The sequence below is a fragment of the Podarcis liolepis genome (assembly GCF_965112155.1).
Source record: "Podarcis liolepis genome assembly, chromosome: 14".
Taxonomy (NCBI): domain Eukaryota; kingdom Metazoa; phylum Chordata; class Lepidosauria; order Squamata; family Lacertidae; genus Podarcis; species Podarcis liolepis.
Window position 1 is genome coordinate 11,855,314 of NC_139569.1, and position 16,730 is coordinate 11,872,043.

General features: G+C 46.5%; 1 protein-coding gene across 1 annotated transcript; it reads left to right on the plus strand.

Moving 5' to 3' along the window:
* The first annotated feature begins 815 nt into the window (after positions 1-815).
* BRI3 (brain protein I3) lies at positions 816-16,700 on the plus strand. The gene is made up of 3 exons (XM_083474591.1): positions 816-1,586; positions 9,691-9,805; positions 16,295-16,700. Exons 1-3 carry the CDS (start codon positions 1,421-1,423, stop codon positions 16,425-16,427), a joined length of 414 nt encoding a protein of 137 aa, XP_083330717.1. The 5' UTR covers positions 816-1,420; the 3' UTR covers positions 16,428-16,700.
* Positions 16,701-16,730: the final 30 nt, after the last annotated feature.

A 16,730-nucleotide genomic window follows, 5' to 3' on the forward strand; every position in this document is an offset into this window, starting at 1 on the left:
CACCATGTCATGTGATTGATTACGCAGGGCGGGGCTTACCTGAGCTCCCCTCATACTTTAGTCAAGTTGGCACGCCTGGACGGGTGGGTGTCTGTGCCCCCCCCCCCATAAATCCAGCCTATGCTAGGAGTAAGCAGTCCCACCATGGGCATAGCCAGGAATTTTGCTGGGGGACGACGACCAGCTTTTGCTTTTTTTTTTAGGGAATCATAGTTGTTGAGGTTTTGTTTTTTTTAATGAAACCACCCCATAAAGAGGACATTACGGGGTGGGGGCAGGCTACTCAGGCTGAGACCCTACTTGTCCGCAGACTGTCTTGCCAGAGTAGTGCGTGCTCTGGTTATCTCTCGCTTGGACTACTGTAATGCGCTCTATGTGGGGCTACCTTTGAAGGTGACCTGGAAACTACAACTAATCCAGAACGCGGCAGCTAGACCGGTGACTGGGAGTGGCTGCCGAGACCATATAACACTGGTCTTGAAAGATCTACATTGGCTCCCAGTACGTTTCCGAGCCCCAGGCAGCCCTGTTTAGGGAAGCTTTTAATGTTTGACGTATTACAGTATTTTAATATTTTTTGGAAGCCGCACAGAGTGGCTGGGGAAGCCCAGCCAGATGGGCGGGATATAAATAATAAATTATTATTATTACTACTACTACTACTACTACTACGCCCATGAGTCCCACTGCATCCAATAGGCCTTAACCTCTGAGCTCGTTAGACAGGCGAGGGAGAATACGCCTCCTTTCGCTTATTTCAAAACGTGGCGGCCTGCCAGCCCTTGCCCCACCTCCGCCCTCCTCCTGCCCCTGAGCGGGGCGGCCCCCGCCAGGCTCTCACCCGACCCTGGAACCCCCTCGGCCAGCTGCGTAAAGAGAGAGAGAGAGAGAGTGCGCGCGCGCACACATGCATGCGCGCCGGGGCGTCTCCTTTAAGAGGGGGTTTCCCTGCGCCTGCCGGAGTCTCCGCCGTGTCTCCGCCGGGGGAGCCTCCTCTTCCCTCCTCCTCCTCCTCCTCCTCTTCTTCCTCGGCGTCACGTGAGCCCGAGTCTTGTGACTGGCCTGCGAGGAGCGAAGCACATTGCCGCGGCGGGCGCGCCGTGCAGCTCCGGAGTTGCGCGGGTGCGTTCCTGGCGTGGGTGGGCAGGATCCGTCCATGCCCAGGGGGCCAAGGTGGCTTGCTGTTGCTGCTGCTGCTGGAGCTGCCGGCTTAGCGGGGCGAGGCTGCCTTCCCTTCCCGCCTTCCCTCTCCACCCTCCGGGCACCGAGCCTGCCGTGCGCTCTCCGCCTCTACTCGGAGAGTTGCGCGCCCCTCCGCGCTCTCCCGCCTGCCTTGCGGGCTTCTCCTCGCGGCTGATCCCCCGGCGGGGGCGGCCAGGAGCAGCCTCCTCCTCCTCCGCCGCCCTCCCCTTCGAGGATCATGGACAGCAAGCCCCTCCTCCAGGATAGACCCCCGGCTTACAGCCCTGCTAGCCAAGCGGGCGCCGGCTACGAGTACGGGCCGAACAGCTACGGGGCCATCCCGGCGCCCCAGCCCGGCTTCCAGCCGCCGCCGCCCTACACCTACCCCACCGGTCCTGGAGCTGGTAAGCCGGGAGAAAGGGGGCGGGCAAGGAGGATCTGGGTGTGGATTCTGCGGGAGGGGCGTTGAATGGAGAGGATCACCCCCTCTCTTGAACCTGTAGGAGTGAGGCAGGTTTCAGAGCACTGGGAGATGGGGGGCTGCAGCCCCACAAAGGCACCGGGGGGCTCGCCTGTCTCCATCCACACTGCGTGCTGGCGGCCGCAGCAGACAGAGGTTTGGGGTGGGAGGGGTGTGGGTGAAGGCGGGTCACGTGGTCAGGGCAGGAGACTGGCTTGACCCTCCCGGCCCCTGGATGTTGGGAAAGGAGTGAGTCCCAGATACTGGGCGCCCAAGTCAGGCTAAGTGGGTAGTTCTTGCGATAGGAAACGCTCCTCTTGTTGCGTGTTGTCAGCTGTCAAGCAGGAGAACTTTTGAAATGTCGAGAAGGGGAAACGGGATTTCAGGGTTATGCAAATCACCCTCTTTGCCCTACACTTGAGGAAGTTTCCTGCCTTAAAAAAAAAAAAAGTTTGGGTTAGGAAACATTTTTCTTATTCTTGAATCAGTTGCACCTTATTTAAAAATAAAAGTACAGTGGTACCTCAGGTTAAGTACTTAATTCATTCTGGAGGTCCGTTCTTAACCTGAAACTGTTCTTAACCTGAAGCACCACTTTAGCTAAAGGGCCCTCCTGCTGCCGCTGTGCCGCCGCCATGCGATTTCTGGTTTCATCCTGAAGCAAAGTTCTTAACCCGAGGTACTATTTCTGGGTTAGCAGCATCTGCAACCTGAAGCGTCTGTAACCTGAAGCGTATGTAACCTGAGGTACCACTGTGTGTAAGCGTGGGGACTCGTATACTGGTTCTCAGGAATGGTAGTTTTCTGTAGAAAGATTTATTTATTAAAGTAATATTCCGCCTTCCCTCCCAAAGGAGCCCAGTGTGGCAAACACATCAACCTTAAAACAATACAGTAAAAAGTGCCAGTTATTTCACAACATACTTTTCTAGATAATAATTTTAAGGCTTCAAATTTAAGATTTTAAACAGTCCAGAAGCTGTTGCACGAGAAGTAGGATTTCTTCCAGTTACTGTTAGAGCTCCCAAGCTAAACATTCCAAGGGTTGTTTTTATATTAAAAAAAACAACAAGCTGTATTTCCTGCCTTAAAAAGGCAGCTCAGAAAGGCTTGTCTGCTTTCCCTTTCTGTTTTCCCTCTTAAAAATTGGACAGTGCAAAAATCCAGCCAGCCCGGCTACGCTGATTGAAAAGGCTTCCAAAACAGTTTAAACATTTAATATGATTTTTTTTAAAATAAAAAGCTTAATACTGTCTGGGGGAATAGTAGGTACAAAATATATGTAATTTAGATACACCCCCACCCCGTACGTTAGATATGTTTTGTTTGTAGCTCTTTACATTGCACATATGCCAGAGCCTTGTGAGTTGCTGAGACTTGTTAAACAAAAGGAACCAGAGTTGGAAGGTTGTGAATTGAACTTGGAGTCTCCCAGAATTGAGTCTTGAGTCTTCCTAAGAAACTGCGTTGTTTAGGTCAGGTTCCGAATTACGATTGCCTTTTCTATGGTGGTAGAATTCCACTCACCCTCTCTCAGCAAGGCCTTGTTATGGTTTATTCGTCCAACAATTCTAGAGAACTCTTCGAATTCTAGAATCCTCTGGGGGTCCAGATTCCGCTGGACTAGAACTCCCACCAGCCCTGTCCATTGGCCATACTGGTTGAGGTTGACGGGAGTGGGAGTTTTAACAGGCTCACGGGTTTCCACTACCTCTGATCCCCCTTACCATTGGTTCCTGGTCATGATGGCTGTACTGAAACTCTGGGTTCAGAGGCAGCATATTTATTATTTTTAGCAGGGATGAGGAACCTCAGGTCCAGGGGCCAAATGCGGCCTTCCCAGCCTGTCGCAGACTGGGTTGGACGCAAAGGAATGGTGGGAGGAACCAACTAGGGAACAATAAGGCAGTGGTGGTGGTGGGACAGCAATGAGTGGTCAGAGGGAGAAGAGGGAGATGATAGGGTTGATGGGAGTTGTAGTCTACAATGTCCGGAGGGCCACTGGTTTTTAAAAGTCCCTAAAATGGCAGAGATAATACAGTTTGGTGTGGAGCGGGCTATTTAGCTGGCTTGCATTTCTTTTTCTTTTTATACTTTTATTTATAGTTTCTGTTTATATACATTTCAATAGTTTAACAATAGTTGTAACATTTCAAACCTCGACTTCCTCCTCTTTCTGCAGTTCCTTAAATTTATTTTTATCATTTTCTGCACATTCTAAATTAACTTACTGTTTTATTCATCTATTTTAATTATATGTTCTTTTGAAACTGCAGGTTATTACCGGAATCCTGCCAATGTCTTTATCTGTTTACAACTTGTTTGTAAATATTCAATAAACCATTTTCATTCTTTTACAAAACGTTGATTATCTTGATTTTTTATTCTTCCGGTAAGTTTCGCCATTTCCACATAGTCCATAAGTTTTTGTATCCATTCTTCTCTCATTAGGACTTCTTTCCATTTTGGGGCATGTAGCATTCTTGCAGCTGTAGTTGCATACATAAATAAATTTAGTCATGTTGGCCACATGACCCGGAAAGCTGTCTGCGGACAAATGCCGGCTCCCTTGGCCTGAGAGCAAGATGTGTGCCACAACCCCATAGTTGCCTTTGACTGGACTTAATCGTCCAGGGGTCCTTTACCTGCCTTTTACCTTTACATCTATAATTCTCAACAGAAAAGCTTCTGGTTTTTTTAAAAACAAATGCTAGCTTAAACATCTTTTTCAATTCATTATATATCATTTCCCAGTAAGCTTTAACAAGACAACCACATATGATAAAAAGTACCTTTCTCTTTGCATTTCCAACACTTATTCGACTTCTATTTTTACATTTTTGCCAATCTGCTAGGTGTTAGATACCATCTATATAACACTTTCATGTAATTTTCTCTTATACCATAACATGCTGTAAATTTTATATCCATATTCCACAATTGATCCCATGCTTCCATATTTATATTATAACCAATATTTATTGCCCAGTGTATCATTGAAGATTTTATTTGCTCATCCTTTGTCTCCCATTCCAATAATACCTTACACATTTAAGACATCACTTTAACATTACATTCTAACAGGTCTCTCTCCAATTGTGACATTTGTTCACCAAACCCTCGTTTCCTGTCTTTCTTAATCATAATCTTTTTCTTTACTGCTATGGCTTCCAATGGTGAGAGCCAAAGTGGTGTTTTTGTCTCCAATAAATTTTTATATTTATCCCATAGTCTATACAGTGGTGCCTCGCAAGACGAAATTAATTCGTTCCGCAAGTTTTGCCGTCTAGCGAATTTTTCGTCTTGCGAAGCACGGTTTTAACGGTTTAACAAAGTCGCAAGACGTTTTTGTCTTGCGAAGCAAGCCCATAGGGAAATTCGTCTTGCGAGGCAAATCGAAAATGGAAAAACCTTTCGTCTAGCGAGTTTTTTGTCTTGCGAGGCATTCGTCTTGCGAGGTACCACTGTATGAATTTTCCCTAATTATATGGTTTATAAATCCTTTATGTACGTTCATCTTTTCATACCACAAATAAGCATGCCAACCAAAAATATTATGACCTTCTAAGTCTAAAATATGTGTATTTTTCAATGTCAACCATTCCTTCAACCAGCACAGACAAGATGCTTCATAATATAATCTCATATCCAGGAGGGAAAAAGCTCCTCTCTCTTTTGCATCTATCAATATTTTATATTTTATTCTTGGCTTTTCCCCTTGAGCTGGCTTGCATTTCTTACGAACTACAACATTCTTCAAAGCGGTAAAATGAGGAAGCACTTTGATGCTGAAGTGTTTCTTGGAGTTGGGGACGTGACCCCAGAAAGGTGATGTCACAGGCATCGCCTAGTAGGTTCTTGTGAAACTTGCGATTGCAGAGAGGATCCATTCCAGAGCTCCGGCTGGATCCCGAGGTTTCCGCAACTGGAGGTGCCGCTTCTGCGCATGCGCGTGGTGCGTAGAGCGCTTCTGTGCATTGCCGGTTTCGCAACCCAAAGTTTACGTTACCCGAGCGTAAGCCGAGATTCTACTGTACTCGCTGGGGGAGTGGGGAATGTATTCAGCCCCAACCTCTCTCCCCAAAGCACAACATATCTGAGGCTTGCGTGCCTGTAAGAAGCATTTTTTCCTTGATGGAAATATCAGCTTCAAGGAAAGGTTATCTTGTTCCCTTGCAACAAGTCATAGCCACAGTAAAAAATAGCCCAGGAAAGGGTGATTTGGGACAAAAATTCCAATTTGAGTTCAAAGGGTGATGAGCTCATACTTCTTTAGTAACCCTATGGGGAGTTCAGCTTGCGGTTAAGGAGGATGGATGGATGGGAAAAACGTTCTGGAACCCGAGTGACCTGAGAACTGAGGGCCGCCCACTCCCTTCTGGGGGGCCGCATGCTACTGTGGGTGGGGTCAGAGGCAAGAGTGGGTTGAGCAACGAATGTCTACCTTTGTACAGGCAAGGAAGAGGCGTTAGCAGAGTACAGGGGGCACGGTCCAGTCAGGCAAAGTGACCTGAATGGCTTGGAGCGATCTCTGCAGAGAGAGAGAGAGCGACTGTTAAACCATTCAGAGTAGAGAGTACAGAGCACTTAATCTGTTCCAGAAGTCCGTTCTAAAACCAAAGCGTACTAAAACCAAGGTGCGCTTTCCCATAGAAAGTAATGCAAAAGGGATTAATCCGTTCCAGACTTTAACCCCTAAAACAGAAATTTAACATGAATTTTACTACCTCTATGGTTGTTCTGTTAATACTTCTCTTGGCTTTGCAGCTTTTATCCATTTCTGCAGTCACACAATCAATTAATCAGTAGCTGAACTGCGTTCTATGCAGTCACAAAAACAAAATTAACGGAAAAAGCCACACAAACAAAAACGCAAAAAAAGGCAAAAACAAAAGCACCAAATATAAGCTCCAAATATCTAATCGGAAGCAGGGTACTCAAATCAGAAACGGAAAACTCAAACAGGAAGAGAAACACTCTGATCAGAAGCGGAGGACTAAAAACCGAGTATGTTCGGCTTCCGAAAAAAAGTTCACAAACCAGAACAGTCACTTGCAAGTTTGCAGCGTTTGGGTTCCAAGTTGTTCGAGAACTAAGCTGTTTGAACACCAAGATACCACTGTATTGCCACTCTGCCATATTTGACAGGCAGGCGGGGCCAAAACAGCCTCACTGGCCAAATGGATCTCCCTGGTGGGCCTAGTTAGGCCTGTGGATTGAAGGTTCCTCACCCCTCCTTTAAATAAAATAAATCTTTCTAATAGTGAACTTGGGTGGTGTGGTAGTCAAAACTGAGGGGAGCTGGCAAAGAGGCGTGAGGGAATCCTGAGGCTTTCAAAAACCTAACTTTTAAAAAGTTATTCCAAAGAGGGCATGAAGGGCGGTATATGAATTTAATAAACACTCCATTAACACCACAGTAAGGACTGAACGTGTGCCATGCCTATGGAGGGCAGAGCAGGCTTCCCCAACCCGGTGCCCTCTGGATGTTGTTGGGCTCCAAATTCCAATCCACCCCACCCGGCATGGCTGGTGGTCAAACAAGATGGGAGTTGTAGTCCAGCAAACATCTGGAGGGCCACAGATCTCGGCTCCCAATGTAGAGCGATGCTGATAATTAACCTCCATTGGGGGGGTTATTTGGGGATCACAGTGGGTAAACGAGTTTAATTCCAGGTAGCCCCACATGTTGATGGCAATGTCTGATGGCCACGTGAAAAGCCCCAGGGCTGGGTGTGTGAGTAGTGAATAGTGACACCTGTGGCACAGCCATCTTGCCTGTGATATCCTGGCTGCGTGATGTTTTTTAAGCAGGAGGAGGTGGGCTGTTTCTTTAATTGTTATAAAGCACTTATCCATTTTCTTGGCTGGGAACTGGGACCCTTGGCTGAGTTCTCAAACTGTAGGTTTTCTTTTGCCATTTCTGTGGTGCTAAAGTATGCTCTTTGAAGTTAATAATTAGCCGAGTGTACGTCCGTAGGCCTGAAAACGGAGGAGAACTGAAACCTAGGAACAGTTTGCTATTGCATATGGTGAATATTAAGTCTTATCTGGAATACTTTGTCCCAGTTCCATCTTGATGAGTGCATGAGAGCGTGAGTGAGTGCCAGGAAGCACGTGAGAGAGAAAGAGGGAGAAAGATTGAATCCACAAAAATACCAATCCATAAAGATTTATCAGCTATGTGGTCACTTGGAAGCAAGGCGGGGGGAGGGCCCCACTGTCCTATTTATTGCCTGTGTTAACACAGATCTGTCCTTCACTTTCCCCACCCTTGGCTCATTTAATCATTTTGGAAAGCTCACTTTTTTCAATAATAAAAACACTCTGCATTCAGACATCACACCGAACCATAGTTTATTTTTTGACAGTAATATTTAATATTACTAGTAGTAATTAAACACAATGTGCAGTACTTCTCACATGTTATAAGTTACCTTATTTAATTTATGTAATATACAGCGTCGGTTTATATAAATATTTTTATTTCATTTTCATTTTATTGGATAGTGAGAACACGGGGAGATTAATTATGGTTATGAAATAAAAGAGTGAAGATTGGGTGCAGCAACGGGATGAATTTTTTTTTTTTTAAAAAAAACTACCACCAGAAATCAGTATGTATTGGAATTTTATGTGAAATTTTTGGAAATTTAATAAAATATATTTTTTTAAAAAAGAAAGTGTTGGCATTCGGAAGGCATGGGGCGAACTGTAGAGCAGCATTCAGAAAATGCTTAGCAATTTCTGTAACTAATAGATAAGAGAATTCAGGAGAGGTATGTCTCTACATGCAAACAATTTCTGTTTGCTTAAAGTCTCTCTACAGTCTCTTTTTGCATGCTCTCCCCCCCCCCCATTAAAAAAATCAGCTGACTGACTTCTCCCCTGAGCAAACAAAAATGTGACCTGACCCGAATCCAGACTCTGGAAGAGTAATGTTCCCAAGAAAAAAAGAGGATTCTCCTTTAACTTTTGCAACCACAGCACTAGTGTTCCCTGTGTCTGGCAACACTATAGTGAGGGTAGCCATCTTATGGGTCCCAAACCTTATGGGTGAGTTAGGGACGTCGCCTGCATGCGAAGACATGCGCTGGTGGATTGAGCAGATGAGACCAATAGTGGGTCCAATGGTCAAGAAGGCAGTTTCCGCACATTCTGTGTAGAGGGGAAGATGGAACTTGTCTACCTGGGAAGGAGCCCATCTAGGAGAAGGAAAACTCTGATCCTAAATCTCCACTGTCTTGGTGGAGTATCTTCAGGAGAAGAAAAGGCTAGGGAGTGTCTTCTTCTTTGGCGATCACCCATAGCCGAGTAAGATTGTCTTCCATAAACATGGTTTTAACAATGAGTCTGTAAGTGACTGTGGAGGCCAATTCTGGATCCACACGTCCTTCCACAGTGGGGACATTGGTTTCCGGGTGGGAGTTGATCACAGTGTGGATTTGCCAAGCATGCCTTCCTCTTAGTATGTTTCACCCTTGCGTCCTGAGTTTGAGTGTCTTCAAAGGCCATATATCTTTGGTAAAGGCTGGTCTCCAGTCGGAGCGCTTGCAGGCAAGTGTTTCCCAATTGTGTTTATACTACATTTTTAAGATTTGCCTTGAGACAGTCTTTAAACCTCTTTTGTTGACCACCAGCATTAACGCTTTCCATTAAACTAGGGAGTGTAAACCCTACACAAAGCCAGAGTGGGGTCTCTAAGATGGTTGGATGGTACCTTGTGTGCCTCCTCCTGGCAACTCCTGCAGCCATTCCGGTGCCAAACGTCTTGGTCTGCTTCCCTTTGGACCACATCAGCGAGGCTCAGAGGGGTGGGTGGGTCTTGTCATCTGGACAGCCCAGGACCTCTATACATACTGCCCAAGTTTGCACCCCAGAGAGGTCACTTTGGTGTGGCTAACACAGCGGTTTGACTTCACCCCCGGAGACACACTCCATTGTCTCTCAAGGCAGACGGATATTGACAACTATGGCCTCGCCTCTTAATTTCCAAAATGTTTTTAAAGCAACTTAACGTGCTCCTTTTTTGCTTCTTCCCCCACCAGGATATGTTGTGCCTTCGGGTCCACCGGCGCATAACTACCCCAACACCACGTACACGATAATCCAGCAACCTCCCACCACGTCCGTCGTTGTCGTTGGCGGCTGCCCAGCTTGCAGGTATAATGACCGTTCTCAATTCTGTTACACCTCTTCTCTCTTTTTAAGTCCGGCCTCTTAAAAATCCATGTGAAGCTGGAGTGGGGAGATTTGCAGCAAGAGAGATTAGAGTCTCTTCCCCCCCTTCATTTTTTTTAAAATGAAAAAAGTAGCATTCTTCTTGTCAGGAAATGGCTGCTGTGTGGGTGTGGCAGAACACAAAATGGCTGCTCCCAGGGTTCCTTGGACAGATCCTTCTATTGGACAACAGACTTGTGTATGCCGTGTGGCTTGTCCTGTTTTCCAGTAACTAGCCTCCTGCCCTCCGGTGGCAGTGGAAGATTTTTGCCTTTCACCAGTGTTGATATAAGATTCAACAGCCCACCCAATCTGCTTCTATACATGCCATAGGTCCCAGGTTTCTGAAAGACCTCCTCCTGCAGAGACCCTTTTGGGAGTTAAGATCAGCCAAGCGGACCCTCTTGGTAGTTCTTACCTCCCTCAGAAGTTTGGTAGGTGGTGACCTGAGAGAAGGCATTCTCTGCAGCAGCTCCCAGTTCTTGAATTTCTCTTCCTCACCCCGAGGTGTGCCTGGCACTCTCACTATACAGCTGAAGATGTGCCTCTTTATGCTGGCCTTTGGGACCTGAGCTGTATATTTTTTGGACCCACTCCAGTTGTGATCATAACTCTTTTAATAAATACAGGTGCTAAGTGCAATAGTGATGTTGTGTTATTATAACAGTATTTCGTTTTGCTCCAGACAGCAAATAATCCTTTCTCTCAGGGGAGCGAAATGTCTCAGACCAGGCAAGTACATCACTAGACTTTGATGGTTCCCCAACCATTGGCCAAATTGACTGGGAGTTTTATCCCAGCACCCACAAGCCCCCCCACCCTTGCCTGGACCAAGATGTCGAAGCTGCCGAGCAAGGAGCAGCTTGCACCAGTCAAGTCCTTAGCCAACGGATTCCACGTTGCAAAGATCATGACTTTAATTGGCTTATTCGTTAGCAGCGTTGAAAAGCAAGGTCAGGGTGTTTTTCGAGACCAGAGGCAAAAGGCCAAGCATGCCTGGAGTATCCAGCCTAGTGATAAACTGACCACTTTGTTTTTTATTGTAGTATTACTTTTTTTCAAACCTACTTTCTGACTTTATGTTGTCCACTGAAGGATGTGTTATTAGTTTCCAGGTTGGAAAAAATCTTTTGCATCCCCCTTAACCCAGAAAATGGCAGGAGTAACATGACAAAATTCAAGGCAGCATCCTGGACTGAAGTTTTTCCATGTTATTTTTTGGGGGGAGCAGAAGCAGGCATGTGTGGAAATGGATGCCCAACGTTGCCCAGTGAAGTTTGTTGTTCTTTCACACCATGCCCACTGGCGTGAATGAAATGCCAGTGTCTTGGCCAGAAAGCCACAGTCCCATAACACAACAGGTAGTGTGGTGTGAAAAGAACATTAGAAAACAGGACAGAGGTGCTAGCATTATAATCAGGAAAACAAATACAGTATATCTCTATGTCTGAATGCGCCACAGGTGCAAAATGCCTGGCTGGCCGTGAAATATTCTGGGGGGACAGACTCGCAGCTGACATTGTTTTATAATTATTCAGATCAAATTAAAAGGGAATTTGGAGAGGAACACAAAATGTTGAATGATCAGGAAGTATCAAGTGTCAGGAAGTATCAAGAGGGTTCACAAGTGTCATGAGATGAGCTTTGTGGAGCCAGAGGGTGGGAAACTTGTTTACCCCTCAGATATTGCTGGACTCAAACTCCCATCATCTGGGGTTTTTGGACATGCTGGCTGGGCCTGATGATGGGAGTTGGCTTCCAACAGCACAGGCTGGGAAACAGATTTCTCACCCCTGTTGTAGAGAGAAGGCATCTCTTTTTCCCTTGTGGCTGTAAGGAGTAAAGAGGTGAAGAGGAGAGGGCTGTTGGTGAGCACTAGCCATGATGGCTGAGAACAGGATGCTAGACTAACCAGATAGGCCATTGGAAGCTGCTTTATACAGAGTCAGGCTATTGGTCCATCTAGCTCAGCACTGTCAACACGGACAGGTGGCGCGGCTCTGCAAGATTTCAGACAAGGTTCTGTCCCAGGTGCTCCCTGGAGATGCTCAGAACTGAACCTAGGACTTTCTAAATGCAAAGCTGATGTTCTGCCTCAGAGCCACAGCTGCTCCCCAGCCCACAGGGACAGCAGGAGGAGGGAAACCTGAAACAGATGGATTGAAGAAAGAGGGGAAAGGGAGTAGGCCCCCACCCACTGCCAGCCAGAGGAAGCTGGCCCATTGGGGCAAGTGGGGCGCTGCCAACCCTCACCTGTCTGCTGCCTTGCCTACTTCCTGTCCAAGAAGTGGCACTCCTCCTTAGTGTTGCTTTTGTGGAATTCAGCAAGGGAGGGGACAGAACTAGAATTAGTTGCCTCTGCCTGCTATTGGCTTTGCTTGGGCTCCTTGCCTTCTGTCCTGCCAGCCTCTATGGGCATCATCCTCCCTGGCCGCCAGCATGTGGCCCCTGATGGATATCCCCCCCCATCCTCCCTGGAATGCAGTCCTTGATAGAAAAGATTCCCCTCTTTTCGGTGTGGGAGATGCTAACTCTGAAAACTTTGTCACTGGCTTGGCAAAGGGGCAATGACATTTGACCAAAGGTGTTGCGGACAACTATTTAATAAATCCTAATAGTTCACCAAGCAGCAGCAGCCAGGCAGCTCAAGTGAGGGCCCCTGCTTGTGGTATAAATAAATGCTGCCTATTTTTAGAGCCTCTGGGAGTGGCGTGGCTTTAAGCCACAGGAAAGCTGCTTAAGTTCTCCAGGCAAACTCTTACTTTATAGCTAAGATTAGCCTGTCTTTAAATGAAGCCTGTTACTGTCCCCTTCCTGGCTTCCCTTTCCTTCATTATCTGATCTTAAGAGGCAACTCCCATGAAGGAAACAGTGTGTTATTTGTGTTTCCAAAACTCTATATGGGTAGCAGTGAGCTAAGGCAGTATCCTGACTCCTGCCCTGCCCATGGAGACAGGCACTAACTTGGAGGATAAGGCTATCAAGGGCTACTAGCCATGTTGGCTATAGGCTCTGCCTCCACAGTCGGAGGAGGGAGGGTTCTTGTGCTCAGATCCTGCTTGAGGGACGTCTTGTTGGCCAATGAGAACAGGATGCTGGACTAGATCCAGCAGGGCTCTTCTTGCACAAGACAGAAATCTCCATTGAGGCAGAGAAAAGATGCACGCTCAGCAAGAGGTAATGAGTCACGGCCGCTGCTGTGTTCAGGCTAGATGGCAGGAAACGGGAGCTAGCTGGATTGGAAGCAGTGGTCTTGAGTTGAAAGAGTCCAAGATCAGGGCAAGGAGGTCAGAACTGCATGGAAGGAGCAGAGCAGTCCCAATGGGTTGGCACACCCACACACCCAGCTTTTGAAGATGAGAAAAGTGTGTTTACTCCTGCAGTGTGCAGATGCTCATTGCATTGGGGAGAATGCAACTGTTCCCAGCGGTCCTGGGTGAGTTGTCAGTGTCCTTCTCTTCGGACTGTGGCCCCTCCACCTCAAATGATGGGCCGATGCCTTTCCTGGATCCTGTTGCTGTGCAACAGGGAGATGGGAGTTCTGTTTCCCCAGCTGGCAGAGCCACATCCTGGAAGGGGGAGGTACCCACATTCTCCAGCCTCTGTTCTTGGGACTCAGCCCCCTCCTTTATGCTTCCTCCTGTATCCTCTCCTTGCCCGTCTCAGTCCGCTTCTCTACGGGTGACACCTTGAGACTCAAGACAGGCAGGACAAGGTGTGGGGAGGAAATGTTCAGCCTGCAATTAAGCAGTGGGAACGCTGCAAACAACTACCAAACACAGTGTTCATTGGGCAGCACCCTTAGGCTTCATGTCTAGCCCTTGGCAACCAGATGAGCTCCAGATATTTGGTCTGCAAATCCAGCGAGCCCTGGCTAGCCTGGTTGTGGGATGCTGGAGCTGTTGGGTTGCGGCTGGTGGGAATTGCAAGAATAATTCTATTGGTTTCACAAAGTGAATATACCCATACTTGGTCTAAAATACCCATACTTGAAACTCTGAAAAACCACAAAATGACTGGGTTACACCGCAAGAAAAGCTTTCCTAAACAAAAATGTATCCAGTAGGCACCGAAACATAATCACACTAGGCTTCTGTCTCATTTTTGGCTTGCAGTTGATTCCAGAGAGCTGGCGCTGCAACACTAAAAGCCTGGTTTCCAGTACATACTTTAAGTCAGTGAGGGGAAGGGGACCTCATGGGCACCAGGGAAGGCCTCTCTGGGCACATCTGCACCCACAGGTACCACGTTGGTGAGCTACACCTAAAATTAGCATGGGCAGATTTTATATGAATCTGTGCCCCCCTTTTTTTGGTGTGATGCATAAATGGCTGCCCTACTTTAGCAGCAAAGGAGCAATGCAGCCTGTTAGGGTCTAGGACAAGGGCAGGGATCCCTTTTCAGCCCGAGGGCCACATTCCCTTCTAGGTAGTCTTCTGGGGGGCCACGACCCTATGGTAGGCAGAGCTTGAGACAAAAGTGGGTAGAGCAGATAAACATTCCCTTTTCCGAATCCTAACCTGGGATTAAAATCCTAAAACAGGCTCACAACTTTAATCCTAAAAAAAGATAACAACTTTGGTCGGCCCTTCACTTCATCACATCTGGCCCTCTTTGAAAAAGGTTTGGACACCATAGACCTTCCACCTGCCGCTCGTTCTCCCAGCGCTCCCCCCCCCCCGTGTCTCTTTTGTAAACTGTGTGCCATTGTTCTGTGTAGCTTGCTCTTTTCATCACTGGAGAAATGGCAAGAGTCCATTGCTGGCAACCGGCCCCTGCTGAAACACATTTGCATCTGCATTTCAAGGTCACTCCAGTTCCCTTTCTTTTTCTTTTTGGCTTTTCTTGCACATGTGATTGCCAAAGGACGCCCACTGTTTTCGTGAAATCAACACTGCTCCACTTCTGCTCTTGAGAAAACTTGGCAGAAAACTTGTGACTTTTACCCAGAGTAAAAATGCTGAGGCTATCTCTTTCCCCATCTGAGCGGATTCTGAGTGCCTAGAACTCTCCCTTGCCCCCCACTATGAAAATCCAGCAACCCTCCCCCCCCAAGGGATCTGTTTCTCCTGAGACATCAGTGAAGGGTGAGCTTTCTGTGTGATTGAAGGAATCTCACACGGCTCTTAAGAACGGCTTTGGAAAAACACTCTCTAGGAGAGGTGACCTCCGTTGGACTGGGAAGCAAACAAAGAAGTTGCCAAAGGAAATAAGCTCATTTGTTGGTGCAGATGAGAAGCCTTTCTCCACGTTTGTCGCACATATTACGTAATGGGCTATTTGGGGACAATTGCCACATCTCTTTTCTTCTCTGTCTCCCATCCTAACGTTAAACATGCAGAGTAAGCCTTGGTAATGTCTGACTGTCCATGAATTGCTTCTAGTCATGTCTGGAAGGGCGTTTCTTCAAAGCATCTGGTCTGGCAGCAGAAGCGCCCGCCTCTCGACCAAAACAAGGGAGACCTTTTATCTCAGTTTCGAAAGCTATTGAATGCTAAGTCATCACAGGGCCTCTTGGCTAAAATACAGTGTTGTTTCGTAAGGGGAGGGAGAATGGGAATTCAAAAGCAATTTTTAAAAAGTGCTGCATTACTGTAGTCCATTAACGTTTCTGACTTCAAAAAATAAAATTTTAAACCAAAGGGTTTAAACGCATATTTTTTAAAACTTGATTCTTTAGGTTTTATTTTGATTTGTATTGAAGGTTTTATCTGTTTTAAAATGTGCTGTAAGTCAGTGCTTTTCAAAGCTAGCCAGTGTGGTGGACTGGCAAATTCCCCACCCCTCCAATGTCCCATGGACTGGTACCATATTTGGGCTCTGAAGCATCCCAGCCAACCTGGGCTGTGGTGGAGTTGTCAGGGACTAGCAGCTAGTGGTTGTTTGGGGACCACCAATTTGAGTAGCGCTGTTTTAAGTTAGAATTGTACCTTGGTTCTCAAACGCCTTGGTACTTGTACATTTTGGCTCCTGAACAGCGCAAAACTGGAAGTGTTCCAGTTTGCGAACATTTTTTGGAAGCCGAATGTCCGAAGCTGCTTCTGATTGAGTGCAAGAAACTCCTGCAGCCACTTGGAAGCCGCACTTTGGTTTTTGAAAGTTGAATGGACCTCCGGAATGGATTACCATCGTACCTTGGCTCTCGAATGTATTTGTTAAGCAAAGGTCTTTGTGTAGCTAAAAATTCAAAAATAAGTTGTGAGCTAGCTTTGAAGATGAGTGTGTGGAAAGCAACTTGTTAGGGATAGTTTATTCGAAAACATATTTCTATCATCTAAGAGACATTAAAAAAGTGCATGGAAGCTTTATAGACTGTATTGCTGCAAGAGACCAATCTTCAGAAAGTTTGTCATTCTGTCAAGCTTGGTGCTCATTTTATACATTTTCTTTTTAAAGCGCAATTATAGCAACTTACTTTTTCCTCTCTTGCAGAGTTGGTGTATTGGAAGACACATTCACCTGTCTCGGTGTCTTTTGTGCCATCGTATTCTTTCCTATTGGAATTCTCTTCTGTCTTGCATTGAGGCAACGAAGATGTCCTAACTGCGGTGCAACGTTTGGTTAAGGGATCAACACAAATAGGCTTTTTGGAAGCTGTAACTATTGTAGTACCTTTTTTCTAATGTAAATGTCATGTACAATCAAGTTTATGCTTCAGAGATGATTTTGTAAAAGTGTGATGAAATTAGTCTGTCTCTTTCTCTTCTCTTGCATGCGAAACTGATCTATGAGCATATGTATGTGTGTGTGTGTAAGACACAAATCCACCCCACCCCCCGATTTCTGTTTAAAATGCACCTTTTGGAAATTTAAATAAAAGTGGGTTTTTGCAACTTCACTGGGGCCCAGCTCTTTCTTCTAAAGAGAA

Excerpts from the sequence above, each read along its gene's own strand:
- BRI3 (XM_083474591.1), top strand. The coding sequence starts at position 1,421 with ATGGACAGCAAGCCCCTCCTCCAGGATAGACCCCCGGCTTACAGCCCT. Across the intron at positions 1,587-9,690 it reads CCCCACCGGTCCTGGAGCTG|GATATGTTGTGCCTTCGGGT; the intron begins GTAAGCCGGGAG and ends TTCCCCCACCAG. Across the intron at positions 9,806-16,294 it reads GGCGGCTGCCCAGCTTGCAG|AGTTGGTGTATTGGAAGACA; the intron begins GTATAATGACCG and ends CCTCTCTTGCAG.